The sequence below is a fragment of the Symphalangus syndactylus genome, chromosome 9 (assembly GCF_028878055.3).
Source record: "Symphalangus syndactylus isolate Jambi chromosome 9, NHGRI_mSymSyn1-v2.1_pri, whole genome shotgun sequence".
Lineage (NCBI taxonomy): Eukaryota > Metazoa > Chordata > Mammalia > Primates > Hylobatidae > Symphalangus > Symphalangus syndactylus.
The window spans coordinates 18,599,471-18,615,237 of record NC_072431.2 but is presented as its reverse complement, the minus strand read 5'-3'; the positions used below and the strand labels follow the sequence as shown (position 1 = coordinate 18,615,237).

At 33.7% G+C, this 15,767-nt stretch overlaps 1 protein-coding gene and 1 pseudogene across 8 annotated transcripts in view; both read right to left on the bottom strand.

The window, feature by feature from the left end:
* RALGAPA1 (Ral GTPase activating protein catalytic subunit alpha 1) overlaps window positions 1-15,767 on the bottom strand; it is a 278,214-nt gene that overhangs the window by 149,749 nt on the left and 112,698 nt on the right. For 4 of the 8 annotated variants that reach the window (XM_063645883.1, XM_055291509.2, XM_063645885.1 and 1 more), the window contains exons 17-19: window positions 14,433-14,573; window positions 2,664-4,208; window positions 748-872 (exon numbers count right to left, since the gene is read on the bottom strand). In XM_063645883.1, coding sequence (XP_063501953.1) covers window positions 748-872; window positions 2,664-4,208; window positions 14,433-14,573 — 1,811 coding nt within the window. The remainder of the gene's footprint in view (window positions 1-747; window positions 873-2,663; window positions 4,209-14,432; window positions 14,574-15,767) is intronic. The other 4 variants (XM_055291511.2, XM_055291512.2, XM_055291510.2 and 1 more) reach the window with 3 other exon arrangements.
* Window positions 7,703-7,903, bottom strand: LOC129490955 (uncharacterized; annotated as a pseudogene).

Genomic DNA, 15,767 nt, shown 5'->3' with positions numbered 1-15,767 from the left:
CTACTCGGGGGGCTGAGGCAGGAGGATTGCTGAAACCCGGGAGACGGAGGCTGCAGTGAGCACTGCACTCCACCCTGGGCGACAAAGCGAGACTCCGTCTCAAAAGAAACCAGTTCCATATATATTTATCCTTCCCTAACAATTAAGCATTATTAGGATTATTAGGGATAAAAGAGCTTCTGTTTTCATGTTGCCATAATCCTAACATTCAAGATAAAGATAACCTTTAAGTCTCTTTCAAAGTTATCTAAAATGGTTAAGCAGTATCTGTGCTAGCAAAACTATGGGAGCTGGTTCACAAACAGATCTTGAGACAAAAATAAAAATTATATATGTATTTTTAAATTATATATTAAATTATATTTATTTATATAACTATGGGAGCTGGGGCAGAAGACCTCCATTGCTATCTTTCCCATTGAGGGCTGGCAGCTGGCACCAGGGTAACCTACGAGCAAAGACGGAAAAAGGGGAGACTAGGAAGGTAGTTGCTTATATCTGTGTATTTGTGCACAGGTACCTGTCTGATCTTTCACCCCGGTAAAAATTATGAGGCTGTTTATGTCTTTAGATAAAAAATATTATAAAAATGTAATTCAAAAATCTTCATAAAAAGGGTTATATTTTGAGGAAAGGTTATTTTGAATAAAAATTCCCATATATAAATTGACATATATGTACATAGGTATATATCTGTTAGTTTTTATACCCTCCTCTATAAAAGCAAATATATAAAATAAAACTTACCGAGGCATTACCACTTCGAAGTCGTTCTGCTATAAACTCATCCATCAGATCAGGAACATTAGCACTGCTGCTGCCAATATCACTATTAACAGGAGGCAGTTTTTGGCTCATGTCCTCTTTATTGACTAAAAATAAATAAATAACTATATATAGTGAGGAAAAACTTCACTGCATTTTCTAACTTTGAAACAAACAACAACCCAAAACAAAGTACCTTTGCCAATTATTTGCCAAACATGCATTTATGAATAATTTCCCTTCTTTTAGATTTAATTTTAAGAATTAGTAAATTGATATTTACTTTATTTAACTAAGCAGATGTTAGTCAATCTTCAGTATAACTTTAAACAGCAAGAAAGCTTATAGATAAGCACTAGCTGAAGTTAGGTTAATATTGCCTATAAAGAAACTGGTATATTTATCTTTTTTCCTGACTCAATGTTTCTTTTTAGAGCCTTAACAATTTATAATTCCGTATTTTCCCCAAAGAATGTTTTCAGGGAATACATCCTTTGAATCTATGCAAAACTCAGTAGGATACAAATGCATTTGAGTATTTATAAATACAAATTCTATGGTTTTGATATACTGCTGTTTCTATCCACTATAAAATCTAATTTTAATGCTTTAAGAATAAAAAGTTGACTTTCACAAATGTTTTTCTTACAAAAAAATCCAAAATAGTTATTTTGATTTTTTTATCACTACATTATTATTATTTTTACCATTTACATTAACGAGAATGTTTTAGACTTGGGAAACTAACTTATAGAAAATAATATGGTATCTATGTCACTACTATGCTATTGAAAAGTTGATTTATCTGCAATGAAAGGAAAATGAGCACTGTTTATATTCCTAATAAACTACAAAGTATTTCAGATTAAGAAAATACACTGGTCAGACGCTCACTGTGAAATACCATTATCTTTATATTACTGGCCAGGCTTTGCTAAGCTGTCAAATACTGCCCTCAGGTGGCATTAATGGCTCAATGCAAGATGCATTATACAGCGTTGTTAATCATGCTAACAAAACCATGTTAAAACAAATAAAATCAAAACCAACCTTACTGCTGAAAGTTAATAGTCTATATACGTAAAGTTATTTTAACTTTGACTCAAGATAGGGAAAACAGTTACCATAATCTTGCTTTCTGTTATCTGTCCATAGAGGTTCCATATTTAAATCATGATTGGCTACTGTGAAACCTTTATGCACATTTAAAGTCTCAGAAAAAAAGAAAGTAATTAAAGTGTTTCAAGGACATAACTTGCATTCTATATAAATGAATGCAAAACTAAAAGCCTACAGCATGTTTGGAAATGGCTTAAATGAAAAGTGATTAAATTCACTTTGAGATTTAAGAAATGATTTCCTCATCACTGATAGTTAACTATAATGTTGGTGCTGGCTGTAGGACCTTGATTTCTATTATGTTAGTTGTCAAAATAATTTCTATCAAGAAAAAATACGAAACCAAATAGATCAGCAGTAAAAATAAATGAATTCAATTAGATATATCTGGTGCCCTTTTAAACTATAGTGGGGTGGGGAAAAAAGCATAACAACTCCTTGGTAAACTTAATTTCCACACTTGTGGTATACACTCGGAAAAATACTTGATTTAGGTAGTCTTTGATAGGTCATTGAAATTTTCCTATATATCCACTTTCCTATGTTGTTGTTCAGCAGCAAAGAGGTTTAACTAAATGCCTTATAAGGGAAATTAGTAATTTAAATAAACATTCTATGCTGGGAAAAATACAGCTGGGAAAAGGCGCATGCATAACCAAACAGAGAGAAAGCAGTGACCATCCCAAAGCTTTTTGATTGCTTATAGCTTGCTTCAGTTGCATTAAGCCAAACTGGTGCTGTCTTTCTCCTTTTGCGCTCTGCACAATGTTAGTGCTCACCTGCAGCTTTCCTTCCAAAATAGCCCATTACATGACTGTACAGATCCCTCAGTGGAGCCTCTGGTGGCATTCTGTTCTGCCTCTGTGGGGAAACATTTGCCTTCGGCTTCGAAAGAGCATGTACAACAGTTTTATAAACGCCACCCAGGGAGCCCTGCTGTAGTCCTGCCTCATGACTTGATGACCTAAGAGTACTACGACTACCTAACTGACTACTTGCAATTCCTTCTTTTTGTAATATAGTGGTGGGAATCTCTGTGGATTCCTTCACTGTTTTACTGCTTACTGATGCAGTACCAAGTGTATCTAGAGGTCTGTACACACCAGGTTTTACTAGCTCCGTAGCACTATTTGAGCTGGTATGGGTGTTGCTGGTGCTGCTATTGCTGCTACCACTACTAAAGCCACCGAGCTTCCGCAGTCTCATCTTCCATGGAGCCTCTTTGTTTTCCAGAGGATTATAAAACTGAATGGACTCAGTGGATGGCCTAAAAGTAACATGAACGCTATTTCGTTTTTTAGTAGCAATTTTCATGATTTTGGCTCTATGAGTTACTGTTTCAGACAGGCTCCTTTTAGTTGGAGAAAGTTTGCTAGTACTTGTAACATGAGGCATTCTGCGGTTAACAGATGCTTTTAGTGTTGCTTTCTTGGCACGCATAACATGTGGGACAGTGATTTTTTCATTAATTTGCACACTCTTAAGCTTTTCAACTAGTGTTACATCAACACAAGGATCTAATTCTGTGGCTGCTTGTCTGTACAGATGTTTCCTTTTTTCTTTATCACAAGGGCTATCTGAACTAGGCTCTGATGGCTGTTTATCACTGTTTAGTTGCTTAGATTTTTCAGAAGTTTGTGTTCTAATAAAACTGTCTGACTGGTTAGGTGCGATATTACTCATGAAGACAGCTGAGTTTGGTTCTTTCGGAAACTGTAGGTTTTCAGGAGTCCCAACAAAAGAGGTGATATTTTCTGATTCAGTTTCCTGATCTGTGCATTCTAATTTATCTAAGGATAACCTTTCACCCCTATTTACTGCAATAGTCACTTCCTGAGAAGCTGGGTCTTTCCCTATCTCATTTTTACTATGATTTTCCTGGTTTTCCTTAAAATATTCTTTCAGGGTGGAAAGAAGATCATCATCTCCTTCAAGGTCAATGTACTGGATTTGTTCAAAAGCTGAATCTGCAAGTTCTACTGGACCTATTAAATGACAAAGATGGTCATATATGCTATCACCAACTTCCAGAGAAGACTCTCTACTATGAGTATCAGTGATGTGGCTTTCAGTGGATCTAGTTATTGAAGAAGCCTCTGTGGAACTCTGCAAGCTTGGTGCATGACGGGATGAACTGTCAATGACAGGAACTGCACCTTTGGCTCGTTCAACAGTGAATGGTTCCAAGATGTCAGAAGTGCTGCTACTTCGAGGCAATGGCTGCTCCTCATTCAAAGCACCAAAAACTTCATTTCCAGTTTCTTCACTTTGTGAAAAATGTCTGACTCTAGTTGAGCGGGGAAGTATTTGAGCATCATCAATATCTGTAAAAGAAAAAAATTATGTAGAGAAGAACTACATGAATATAAAAAAAATTATTAATTTCAATAATGCCCTAAAGCATATGCTTTAAAAAAAATCAGTTTTTGTAAGCTCAATGAAAAAAAAAATCAAAATACAAATCTGTTTTTTTTAAAAAATGATGGGCACAAGCCAATATAGCATGTAGTATCAATGAATTAGAAAACTACCAAAACGCATTTTAAAATGTTAACATGCATAGAAACAGTGAGGTGATGAAACATTTGGAAGTGCAGATAAAGATAGAGCTGTGCCAATAAATCAAGCAACTCAAATGCTATTAAATTTTTCCTACTTATTTAAGTTCCAAGCAGAAAAAATACACCTTAACACAGAAAGCCGATCCAAGTATCCCACTGTAGACTCTTATAGAGTCTCATAAATTCTCCACCTTCCTTCCCAAAAAGGCAAGAGGCATCTTTTCTTCAAATTTTGCTTCTCTGTTTGATTACATATTAGAAATGAAACTCTCTACCCTCTTCCTAAAGTTCTCTTTGTCAGGAAACTGTTCTCCCAAGGTGTTTTACTTCATTATAGTATTAAAATCTTATTCACTGACATCAAATAAAGTCAATATATTTTTTAAAAAATCAATTGTATTCTTTTGTTTTTGGCAAAAACACCACTTAAACCTGCTAGGAAGAAACTTTACCTGCCTGTTATTGGCCCTTTCCATTAAACAGCCATCAAGCTCTAAAAACTGTATTTCTGGCTTCTTACATCTCTTTTTAAGAATTATAGGCTGGGCGCGGTGGCTCACACCTATAATCCCAGCACTTTGGGAGGCTGAGGTGGGCAGATCACCTGAGGTCGGGAGTTCAAGACCAGCCTGACCAACATGGAGAAACCCCGTCTCTACTAAAAATACAAAACTAGCCGGGCGTGGTGGTGCATGCCTGTAATCCCAGCTACTTGGGAGGCTGAGGCAGAACTGCTTGAACCCGTGAGGCAGAGGTTGCAGTGAGCCGAAATAATGCCACTGCACTCCATCCAGCCTGGGCAACAAGAGCAAAACTCCGTCTCAAATAATAATAATAATAATAATAATAATAATAATAATAATAATTGCAGATGGACATTCAGAGATTATCTAATTTAAATATCTCACAGATGAGAAAATTGAAGCCCAGAGAGGTTAAGTTACTTTATCAAATTTACAATAAAAAAGTTTGAGAAACAGGCTTAGTGTTACATATCACTGCATTATTTTCACTGCCTTCAGTGTCAGGATGAAATAACCATTTAACTGTTCAGATATATACAAATTCTCAACAGGAATTGTGGAAGCAAAATACAATGTCTATGAATCCATCATGGTCTGTAAGTTACCTAGAAATAACAAAAAAAAATTGTTTTCAGAAGTCAGCAAAATATAATGAAGAAAGGACAGAGTCAAAAAGTCAGCTGTTGCTACTATTAGGCTTTTTGTACAAAAGTTAAATGCAACAGAACTATAACTGAACAATCAAAATGAGAAAATTTAGATCCAGAAGCAAAGCAGTGACTTGTCCAAGATTACAAAGTAATTTGTTGATTCTTACTCTAGACTTTGAGACTAGTTTCCTCATTTATAAAATGGAGACAGTCATTCAAAGTATTTTTGGGATCCATGCTACTACGGCTGAAAAAAGGCTAGTCCTTCTGCAATTTCATTAATATCATCCTATTTGTATGAGGTCCAAACGGACCTACTTTATATTAAATTGAGATCAACATAGGTTTGCATTATGCCAAGATTCTAGTATATTCCTAGTGATATACTAGGAGGCTCTCAACATAGGTTAAATATATAGTATCTCCTGAAGCTGAAACAATTAACTTTTTGTCCTTAAACTGAGGGAAATGTGCAACTTTAAAAAATGACATTGTTTTTCTTCCTCATGCACTCCACTTAGAAATTTTTCTAAATGAAAAGCGAAACATTTCCTTACAAACTTCACCTTGATGCACTTATACTCATTAAGTGTTTGTTAATACAGCAGATAACTAACTCATATCTGTGCATCTTGACAAACATAAATATTTCGGTTTTTTACATCTAACATAAGAGATCATAAGAACTTCTGCCTCAATGACAGAGATTATATTCAGCATGTACTCTAAATTTCTTTCTACACAATATTCTAAAGAACTCAGCAAAAGATGAAGACTGTATAACTGTTCTATAAGAATTCTTACGAATTTTATAGCTTGGAATTTATTTTACCAAAGGTCAAAATCAGGATTTCAAAATATTAAAATCATAAAAACATTATTACACTAGCAAATGTACAAATGTCAGAAAAAATATTAATTTTAATTTTTAATTTCTTTTATCGATATTTCACAATTTTTCCATTCTAAAAAAGCCAGGAAAGATTATTATGATGTTCTATGTTTAGGAATTCCTTCCCAAACTCAGCCCTCACACCTGGTATATTAGAAAACTTAACCATTATTTCAGCCTATGTTTTTTTTTTCCTAAAACTTTGTTACCATATATGACTATCTAAAACTTCTGTGCAAGCTTAAGAGGGAAAGAGCTTTAAAAAAACAATGTAACTGATTTTTTTCTACCAATATTGTAGTACTGGAGAATTTAAATTTAAACAATGTTTTTAAAAATTCTTATGATTTAAATATAGTTCTTTCATGGCACATAACAATACTAATTACATAAAATCAAAGAAGAAAATAACACTGATAGGAAACCAACTTTATGCTAAATTCAGATCAAGAGGGTTGAATTATGTCAATACAAATGGCACTTGAATTCAGCATAATTGACTCTAACAAGCCTTAGATTAGTTGAGCAAATATATACTGCTGAACTGTACTGAGAAAAAGACTAAATAATAACTAAACTATATACAGTATTTTCCACATGCCAGGTATTGTTGTAAGCATCTGACATATCATTCATTTAATCCTCACAACAACCCCATGAAGTAGGTGCCATGCCTATTTTATAAATGAAGAAACTGTTTAAGTGACTTACCCAAAATTACACAGCTACAAAGTGAGGAGTTGTGGTGTAAAGTAAGGCAGAAATTAATCTTTGCTCTTAATCTCTTGAATAGTACATCATATATATTTTGTACTCATGAAATAATTTATTAATTTTTAAATAAAACTTGGTAAAAATTAATTGTATTATTAAGAAACCATAAAGCCAGGCTTTAGTTATATCTCAATATAAACAAAAAAGAATTTAAAAAAAAACCACAGAGCAGCATAGTGATTTATCTCTATAAAGAATGTTAGAAATAAAAATCTAAAACAAATGTTAGTAAATTATACAGAAGGAACCAATAAAAAAAACTTTGTATTGAATTGCTAAAAATAATGGTGGCATCAGGTTTAAATAAAAATGCCCTCAAAACAATTTAATTATGCTGCTTATATGTTAACTTAAAAATGAAAGCTTTTAAATAAAATTTTATATATTTTTCTCTTTCTTTTCTTTTTCTTAAGGGAAACCAACTGTGTCCTCTTACTCTCCTGGAGGAAGAGAACGATCACCCAAGGCAAATGGCAGGTGCAGCAAAGCAACACCAAAGGTCCATTTCACACTAAGGAGAGAACACTGCACTTTCTCTTCCCGTATTCCAGTGCTCACATGTTCAGAGAAACTCCTCTAGTAACACACCTTAGAAATTATGCTTGAAAGTATAGTCTTTTCAATTAAATGTTAATCTAAAGCATTAGAAACCATTTAATGAGTGAAACAATAAAAATGTTGTTTTCAAGAGATTTACAAAAACTGGTTTTGAACATTGAGAAAATGCTTTGGTAAAATAAATTTAAATTTAGAGTTTAAAAACTATTCTATAAAGTTACAGAAATGTCAAGTTTTATCTCTGGATTTCCTTAATACTGTTCAGCATTAAAATGGGCCAATTATTTCTAGATTAAAAAACCGTTTTTTTCCCAGAAATATTTTGTTCAAAAAGTTTCCTTTGTTAGTTTGAAAGGAAAGCTGTACATTAAAGTATACTGTCAGCTTATAAAATGTTAAGAAAAAAGTACTCCTTTCCACTAGATTTAAGTCTCTTGAGGATTTTTGTTTTGTTCATTGCAATATCTCTATTGCTTGAAAGAGGACCTGTCACATAAGTATGGGCTTAATAAATACTGGTAGAAGAAAAGCTCACCTTAAAAAAAAAAGGCAGCTGCTTATTGGTAAAAAGCAAGTTAGTTACTCACAAAAAAGTCTCTTCAGTTAAAATACTAACATATCACTAGAAATTTTAATAATTTCTGAAATGATTCATAGAATCAAGTGCCAAAATCCCCTTTACTAAAGTTAAATTATTTTACTGGTCAAGAACGAATGTTAGCTATCAGTAATATTTTTATGGTTCCTAAATTCGTAATATCATTTAAACTAGCTTACATAGAAATTGATGCCATTTTGAAACTCAGTTTTTTTCTGCTCATTACCTAAGTTTTTGTCTACTTGGACAACAACAACAATGTACTTCAAGGTAAGTAAAAACTCTAGAGCATCTATGTTTCAAATATTATTAACAGAGACTATTAAAATTCTATCTTTTTAAGATTAGATGTTCAATTTGCAGGTAATTCAAAGCAGTTTTTACATTATTGTAATCATATGAAAAGACTTAAAAGCAACAAATCAAGCTCAATAGTTTTCATTTAAACCACCAAAATTTAGCCCAGTCGACTATCTTCTCTTTTATTCTAATATTGTTTTCCTGATTTTAAAATTTTGAACATAAACTACCAATACATTTTTTATGTTAAGAAAATTATAGTGTTTTGCTTATGAGTATGCTATATAACGCCATGTTTAAGTTAGCTTCACATTTTTCTTGAGATGTTCTTTTTAAAAAATTAATGCAGGCCAGGCGCAGTGGCTCACACTTGTAATTCCAGCACTTTGGGAGGCCAAGGTGGGTGGACCACCTGAGGTCAGGAGTTCGAGATCAGCCTGGCCAACATGGTGAAACCCCATCTCTACCAAAAATTAAAAAAAAAATTAGCTGGGCATGGTGGCGGGCTTCTGTAGTCCCAGCTACTCGGGAGGCTGAGGCACAAGAATTGCTTGAACCCAGGAAGTGGAGGTTGCAGTAAGACAAGATTGCACCGCTGCATTCTAGCCTGGGCGACACAGCAAGACTCTGCCTCAAAAAAATTAACGTAAATTATTCCAGGAAAAAAAATTTAATTTGCCAGGAGGGTGAGGTGGGAGGAATGCTGGAGCCCAGGAGTTCCAGGCTGCAGTAAGCTAGGATGGCACCACAGCAATCAAGCCTGGGCAACACAGTGTGACCCCCTCTCTTAAAAAAAAATCTAATTGGAATTATGCTACAATCAGCAGATTACAAGTGGAAAACATGTAAAATATTAATATCCTATTGTACATTGATGACAGGAAAAAATTCTTGATTGTATAAAAAGTGCCTACTTCTTTGATGAGATGAAAAATTCTTATTAGGCAGAATTTAGGAAAAGGATAGGCCTGTGAGACATACTATTTTATTTTTCGTTGACAGTCACAAAACAGAAGTATAAAGAGCTCAATTCAAATAATAATGTATCATTAATAAAAAGAGATCAGTCCCCAACATTAGCAGTCTACATACTATAGCCTAGATAGACCAGAGTCCAATAGCAACAAAAATGACAAATCAGTTTTGGGAACTGGTTGAAAGAAACTGGGTCTGTAAACTTAATTTCAGGATCAGAAACTCATAGTATTTGATTAGAAAATAATAAATAAGAAACATTTGTGGAAGTATACACAAAGCTGCCTACCATGTTTATATACTTTTATATTCCTTTTTTCACTAAAGTGTTACTTTTGGCAGTAAAAGTAATTTGCTTATGAACGATGATTCAGATTTCTGGCTTTTATCAATTTATCAGGAAAATAATGACTGTCAGGCTGGGTTACCAAATGTGTACAATCTAGTGCAGTAATTATCAAATAAGTAATTATCAAAGGCCAATGACAGAGAAGCCAAGGAGTGTACTTGCCCAGACACCAGAATAAATTATACTAGATGTTTGTGCAAGCCAACATATTGTATCGAATTTGATACATATTTTTCAAACTGTTATAGATGAGTCTGATGTTAAGAAACAGTGCATTGATATAGTGCTAATGCCCTCAAACTGGTCCCCAGAGCTTAAGAAAAACTCTTTAAGGGCTGGGTGTTGTGGCTTACGCCTGTAATCCCAGCATTTTGGGAGGCCAAGGTGGAGAGGATCACTTGAGCCCAGGAGTTTGAGACCAGCCTGGGCAACTTTATGTTCAGAATTTCCCTGGGCAACAACTCTGTCTCTACAAAAAAATCAAAAAATTAGCCAGATGTGGTGGCATATGCCTATGATCCCAGCTATATGGGAGGCTGAGGCAGGGAAGTCAAGGCTGCAGTGAGTCATGTTTGCACCACTGCACTCCAACCTAGGCAACAGAGCAAATTAAAAAAAAAAAAAATTTAACTCTTCAAGAATACTCAACTATTCAACTAGGTTAGTCTATAGCTGTATATAAAGCTCTATCATATAGCATCATACTTACAACAATGCAGGTAGTATGGACAGTTACAACAAGATCACTGGAGGAGGAAAAAAGGGCTGGGAACAAATAGGGTACTTAGAAAACTGATGGTCCTTTCTCATAGATTTCAGTATGTTAAAAAAAAAAAAGGATTTAAAAGGACTTTCCTTTACCTCCCCAATTATCCAAAAGTATCAGATAAATATTTTTCTAACAAATTCTACTTCTAACCATAAGCTAGAGGTAGATTGTCTATGAGTCGTTTCATTGAAGTTTTTTTTTGGTGAAGTAGTTGAAGAAACCTCAATTCCTGATTTCAGAGATACACTCAGGAAATATTTTACGAGTTCGTTTAAGCTAATTCACATGAGGGAGAGCTATAAAAGCATGAAAAACCATTTACTTTTTCCCCTTCATACAGTTCACTTTCTTATTAATTCTCTGTACATTAAACTATTCTAAAGTAAAATTTACTCAAACCTTGGAAGAAACATCAGCAATTAAAAAGTATGATTGGTTGATGATTTAAGATTTTGGTGATTTTTGTTTTTTAATTTAGCACTATTTTTACAAATCTCTATTCTTATAACTCCTACATTTTCTCTTATCTCTTCCTCTCTCCTTCGCTCTACACCTAACACCTGAAGAAGCAAACTCCAAGCCTTTAATTTGCCTCCAAGAATCGCAGAGGCAAAGACCAATCCAATAATTTAGATTTCTACAATGAAAACTGGTAGAAGATTAATCCTGTTTAATTTTCACATTGGTTCTCTCTGGAAACTTAATGGCACAGGATATCAATATGTGTACTTGGAAAGGTGTTCTGTGCTTAAATAAGACTGAGACATATTCAATTATAAACTGTTTTTTTTTTTTTTTTTGAGACAGTCTTACTCTGTCGCCCGGGCTGGAGTGCAGTGGGCGATCTCAGCTCACTGCAAGCGCCACCTCCTGGGTTCATGCCATTCTCCTACCTCAGCCTACTGAGTAGCTGGGACTACAGGCGCCCGCCCCCAAGCCTGGCTAATTTTTTTGTATTTTTAGTAGAGATGGGGTTTCACCGCGTTAGCCAGGATGGTCTCGATCTCCTGACCTCGTGAATCGCCCGCCTCGGCCTCCCAAAGTGCTGGGAGTACAGGTGTGAGCCACCGCGCCTGGCCAACAGTTTTGTTTTTTTAACAGGTTTTTCAAGGGCCTTTAGTGTGTAGATTTGCACTGTGAATCTTTAATCTTTTCCTCTACACACCTATTTGCATTTCCTGGAAAGCATTCTAAATTAACGTATCAGCTTGAAAAATCCTGACTTCATTCACAATCAGGAAAGGAGGGATTTTGCTGCTATTTTAAAGTGACAGGTTCCTTGCCTCTTTCAAATTCTAAGAGAAAAAAATGATTTTTAATTCAAAATAACTGTAATTATGCTTTTATATTTTAAATGTACACAAGCATAAAAAACTGGCAGCAAAAGCATCTGAAGTTGTCAATAAATTATCACTGGTTTTGGAGGATTATGTGTATTTTTGCATATGCTTTTCCATATAATCCATGTTTTCTAAAATGAACATTATTTTGATAATTGGATATAAAGTTTGTTTTGTTTTAGCGACTGATGTCTCAACACTATCTAAATCTTTAAATTTATCGTAGAAGGCATATTACCCCAGATAGGGAAAAGGAATACAACAAATAAAATTGCCATTTAGATAATTCCTTTCCGACAGTGTTCACAAATGTTTAAATCATAAAATCATTAAAAAGGTAAACTTTCTGAATTATGTATTTACAGCAAAGCAAGAATTCTGAAATAGGAACTTCTCATCCTGGGTATGGCACCACTCTAAAATATTTTGAAAGGAACAACCTTATCTTTGTTTTAGCTATTCAAAAATGTTTTAGCACTTAACATGAATATTTGCCAATATATTAAGTTGCAGATGAGAAATTCTGTAAATCCCTTAAGATGTGGAGAAAAAAATAAATCTTTCTGACAGTTTTTTTAAGACAGTAGCGGAATGTCTAATCCAATCAAACTTTTAAGAATTAGTGGCCAAGAGAATTCAAATTCTGTACTTAATATAAATAAATAAATAAATAGAATAAAATAATGGAAGTGTTCAAAGCTCATTATAATTTTTCTAAACATGTCAAGAATGGTTTGCATTAAATGCTCTAAGTGTGTCTTTTATAAAAGCTAGGAGCAAAAAATGTATCCAAGAGAAGTTTACAACAAACTCACAGTTTCTTTTAGCTGTATCTAATTCAGTTTTAAGAACAGAAACATTCTTTGCCAACTTAAGTAACTAGATTATAATTTGATGTAAGCAACCAAAATCTGTGCTACTTACATAAGGAGGTATAGTGCTTAAATGGAGCACTAAAGAGACAAAAATATCCTAATGCTTTATTTGTAGCTAAGCATCATATGTAACAAAATTGTGTGCCATTTTCTACCATCTATTAAAATTTATATTATTACATCTACATATTTTTAAATCTTACTAATGTGCTGCACTGATAGCTTAAAATATTCAGGTTGCCTAATTTTACTGGTGTAAAATACATCCATTCATTCATCAATACTTACTGGATATTAAGGTTTGGATTGAGGCCAATTTTTCTATTATTGTCACCAATTAAACTAAAAAATCAACTCCAATTTCTTATAAACTATTTCTAATTAATTATATTATGGTTCCAAAGTTAACAAAACAAAACAAGTAGGTTTCTTTGAGCTAGCACAATTTGCACATTGTATCATTTTATTTATGCCAAAAAAATTTTTTTAAAAAAACTGATCTACGGTGATGAACAGCAAAAAGTTGTATTTGTGTGGAGGGGAGGAGTGCGTGGTGATTGACTCAAAAAGGTTACTGGGAAACTTTTTGAGGTAGTGGAAGCGTTCTATAATTTGTTTGTGGTGATGGTTTATAGGTGTGTGTACAATTCTCAAAAATCATTCAATTGAGTCTATGGATCTATGCATTTTATTACATGTTAATTAAAGCTTAATAAAAGAGCAGACCATCCCAGTACTGGGGACCAATGACCTGAGGCAGAACTGGAAAGCTAAGCAGGTTTTGAAGCTCCTTGGAAGTTAGGGCTTCACAGAATGGTTTAAAAATGAGTGAATCCTTAGAATTCTATATATGATTACATGTAATATAAATACAAAGATTTATTTCAAAGCAACATTTAGATTATATACTTTTCCCAAATACTGATTGCCCTTACTTAGTTCCATTACTACAGATAATGCAGAATAAATTATTCAAGATTTACGATATTGTTAGTCAAAACAGTAGGAAATTAAAAGTCAGTGCTCTGATTATCTTCCTAAGTCATCTTTTACAAGACATCTATTATATAAATATATACTACTTCTTTTAACCACCTGAGAGGAAGAAAAAAATCAAACATGAGCAAAAAAAAAAATTGGCCATTTACAACAAAAAATACTGGACATTGGCACAGCACTAAACTTAGCACTTCCAGAATGAACTGCAAGGACAGCATTAGAGTTCAAATAACTCAAAATATTGATTTCTCAATCACTTTCCCAGTTTCCCACACCTCCCCCAAAGAAATTAACTTTAAAGAGTTTATTTGATTAAGCAAAATTTGAAAGCAGAGGATTAAAAAGTGAAAAAGGTGGTGCAGAAATTAGCAGAGGTGGCACTACCTGAAAGCTCATCAGAAAGGGGAGTGAGAACAATATCAGGCAAGAAGGGTTTGGAAGTATGGATCAGAACAGGAGCACTTTTAGCGCTGCGTATATAGGCCGATGGCAGAGCACATTCACCAATGGATCGGCTTCTCATGGCTTTAAAAAAGGAAAAGAAAGAAGTGGGGAAGGAAAAAAGAAGAGTGACTATAATGAAAGGCTCGTGTCACAGAAAAAGCAGCAACAGAGAAAACTAAAAGGTACAAAGGAAGGAAATTATAAATTAAAACATTTCAGCACGGCAAATACTGGCAAGCTGTAAGAAAAGAAATCAGAGAACACACACAACATTTTGAATATAATTTTTTATATAAAGCAGAAAAATGCTATTATTATTAGCAGTTACAATGGAATAGCATTAAACAACAGCAGACACTTTAATTAGCATTATGTTCTCAAAACCAAGGGTTGAGAAATTAACCGAATGGAAACATTGAAAATAACTCAATATTAATAGTTCAAAGAAACTTTTGGAACAATATTTGGGCATTTCTCTAGGCAATCCTGAGCCATTCTTCTTAATGAGGCTGAATTATAAGAACAAATCATTCCTACTTTCATACTCTTTACCAAATAAAGTTTTCCAAATCACTCACAGGTCTTAGAAATTTTTAGGTAATTCATAGTCAAAAGGATTTAATCTCATGTCTAGTATGTGTTTCTGGTAAGAGAATGCTAATCAAATCAGTATCTTTTATAATAAAGTATAGGGGTATAATTAAAATTTTTACATAGAAACATTTATAGAAAACAGAATTTGCAGAGCATGAAAAATTGAGTTCTTGATAAAAATAGATAATTTTGTGCTAATTCAAATCATAAACATAAAAACTTAAAAGTGTTTTCAAAGAAAGCTTTAAACTGGATTACTTTTTAAAAATTGCATTTGTAGTTGCATTTGATAATTTCTTAGGAGAGTCTCTAGTTCACAAAAATTAAAGATAAATTATAGTTCACTTAGAAATAAATAATCAAGTTTACACTTCCCAGAGATTTTTAAAAAAGCATTTATTTCAAGGATTAAGTTATAGGTATTGTTACACATGAATTAAGGACTTGAAAGAAACAATACTGCATAATATCCAGTGTAATAGTAATGGTGGCAAAATAAATAGTTTGAATATTAACATCAATTCAAATTGCTGAGTTTCCCTGATTACTGGACAGACTTGGTTCCCTGAAGTCTAAATTCCTTAGATTATCACACAACTCACACAAGGCCTTTACGACTTGCCTACAATCTACCACTCAGTAAGACTTTTCTTTTACTGTCCTCCCATGCTGCCGCCACTC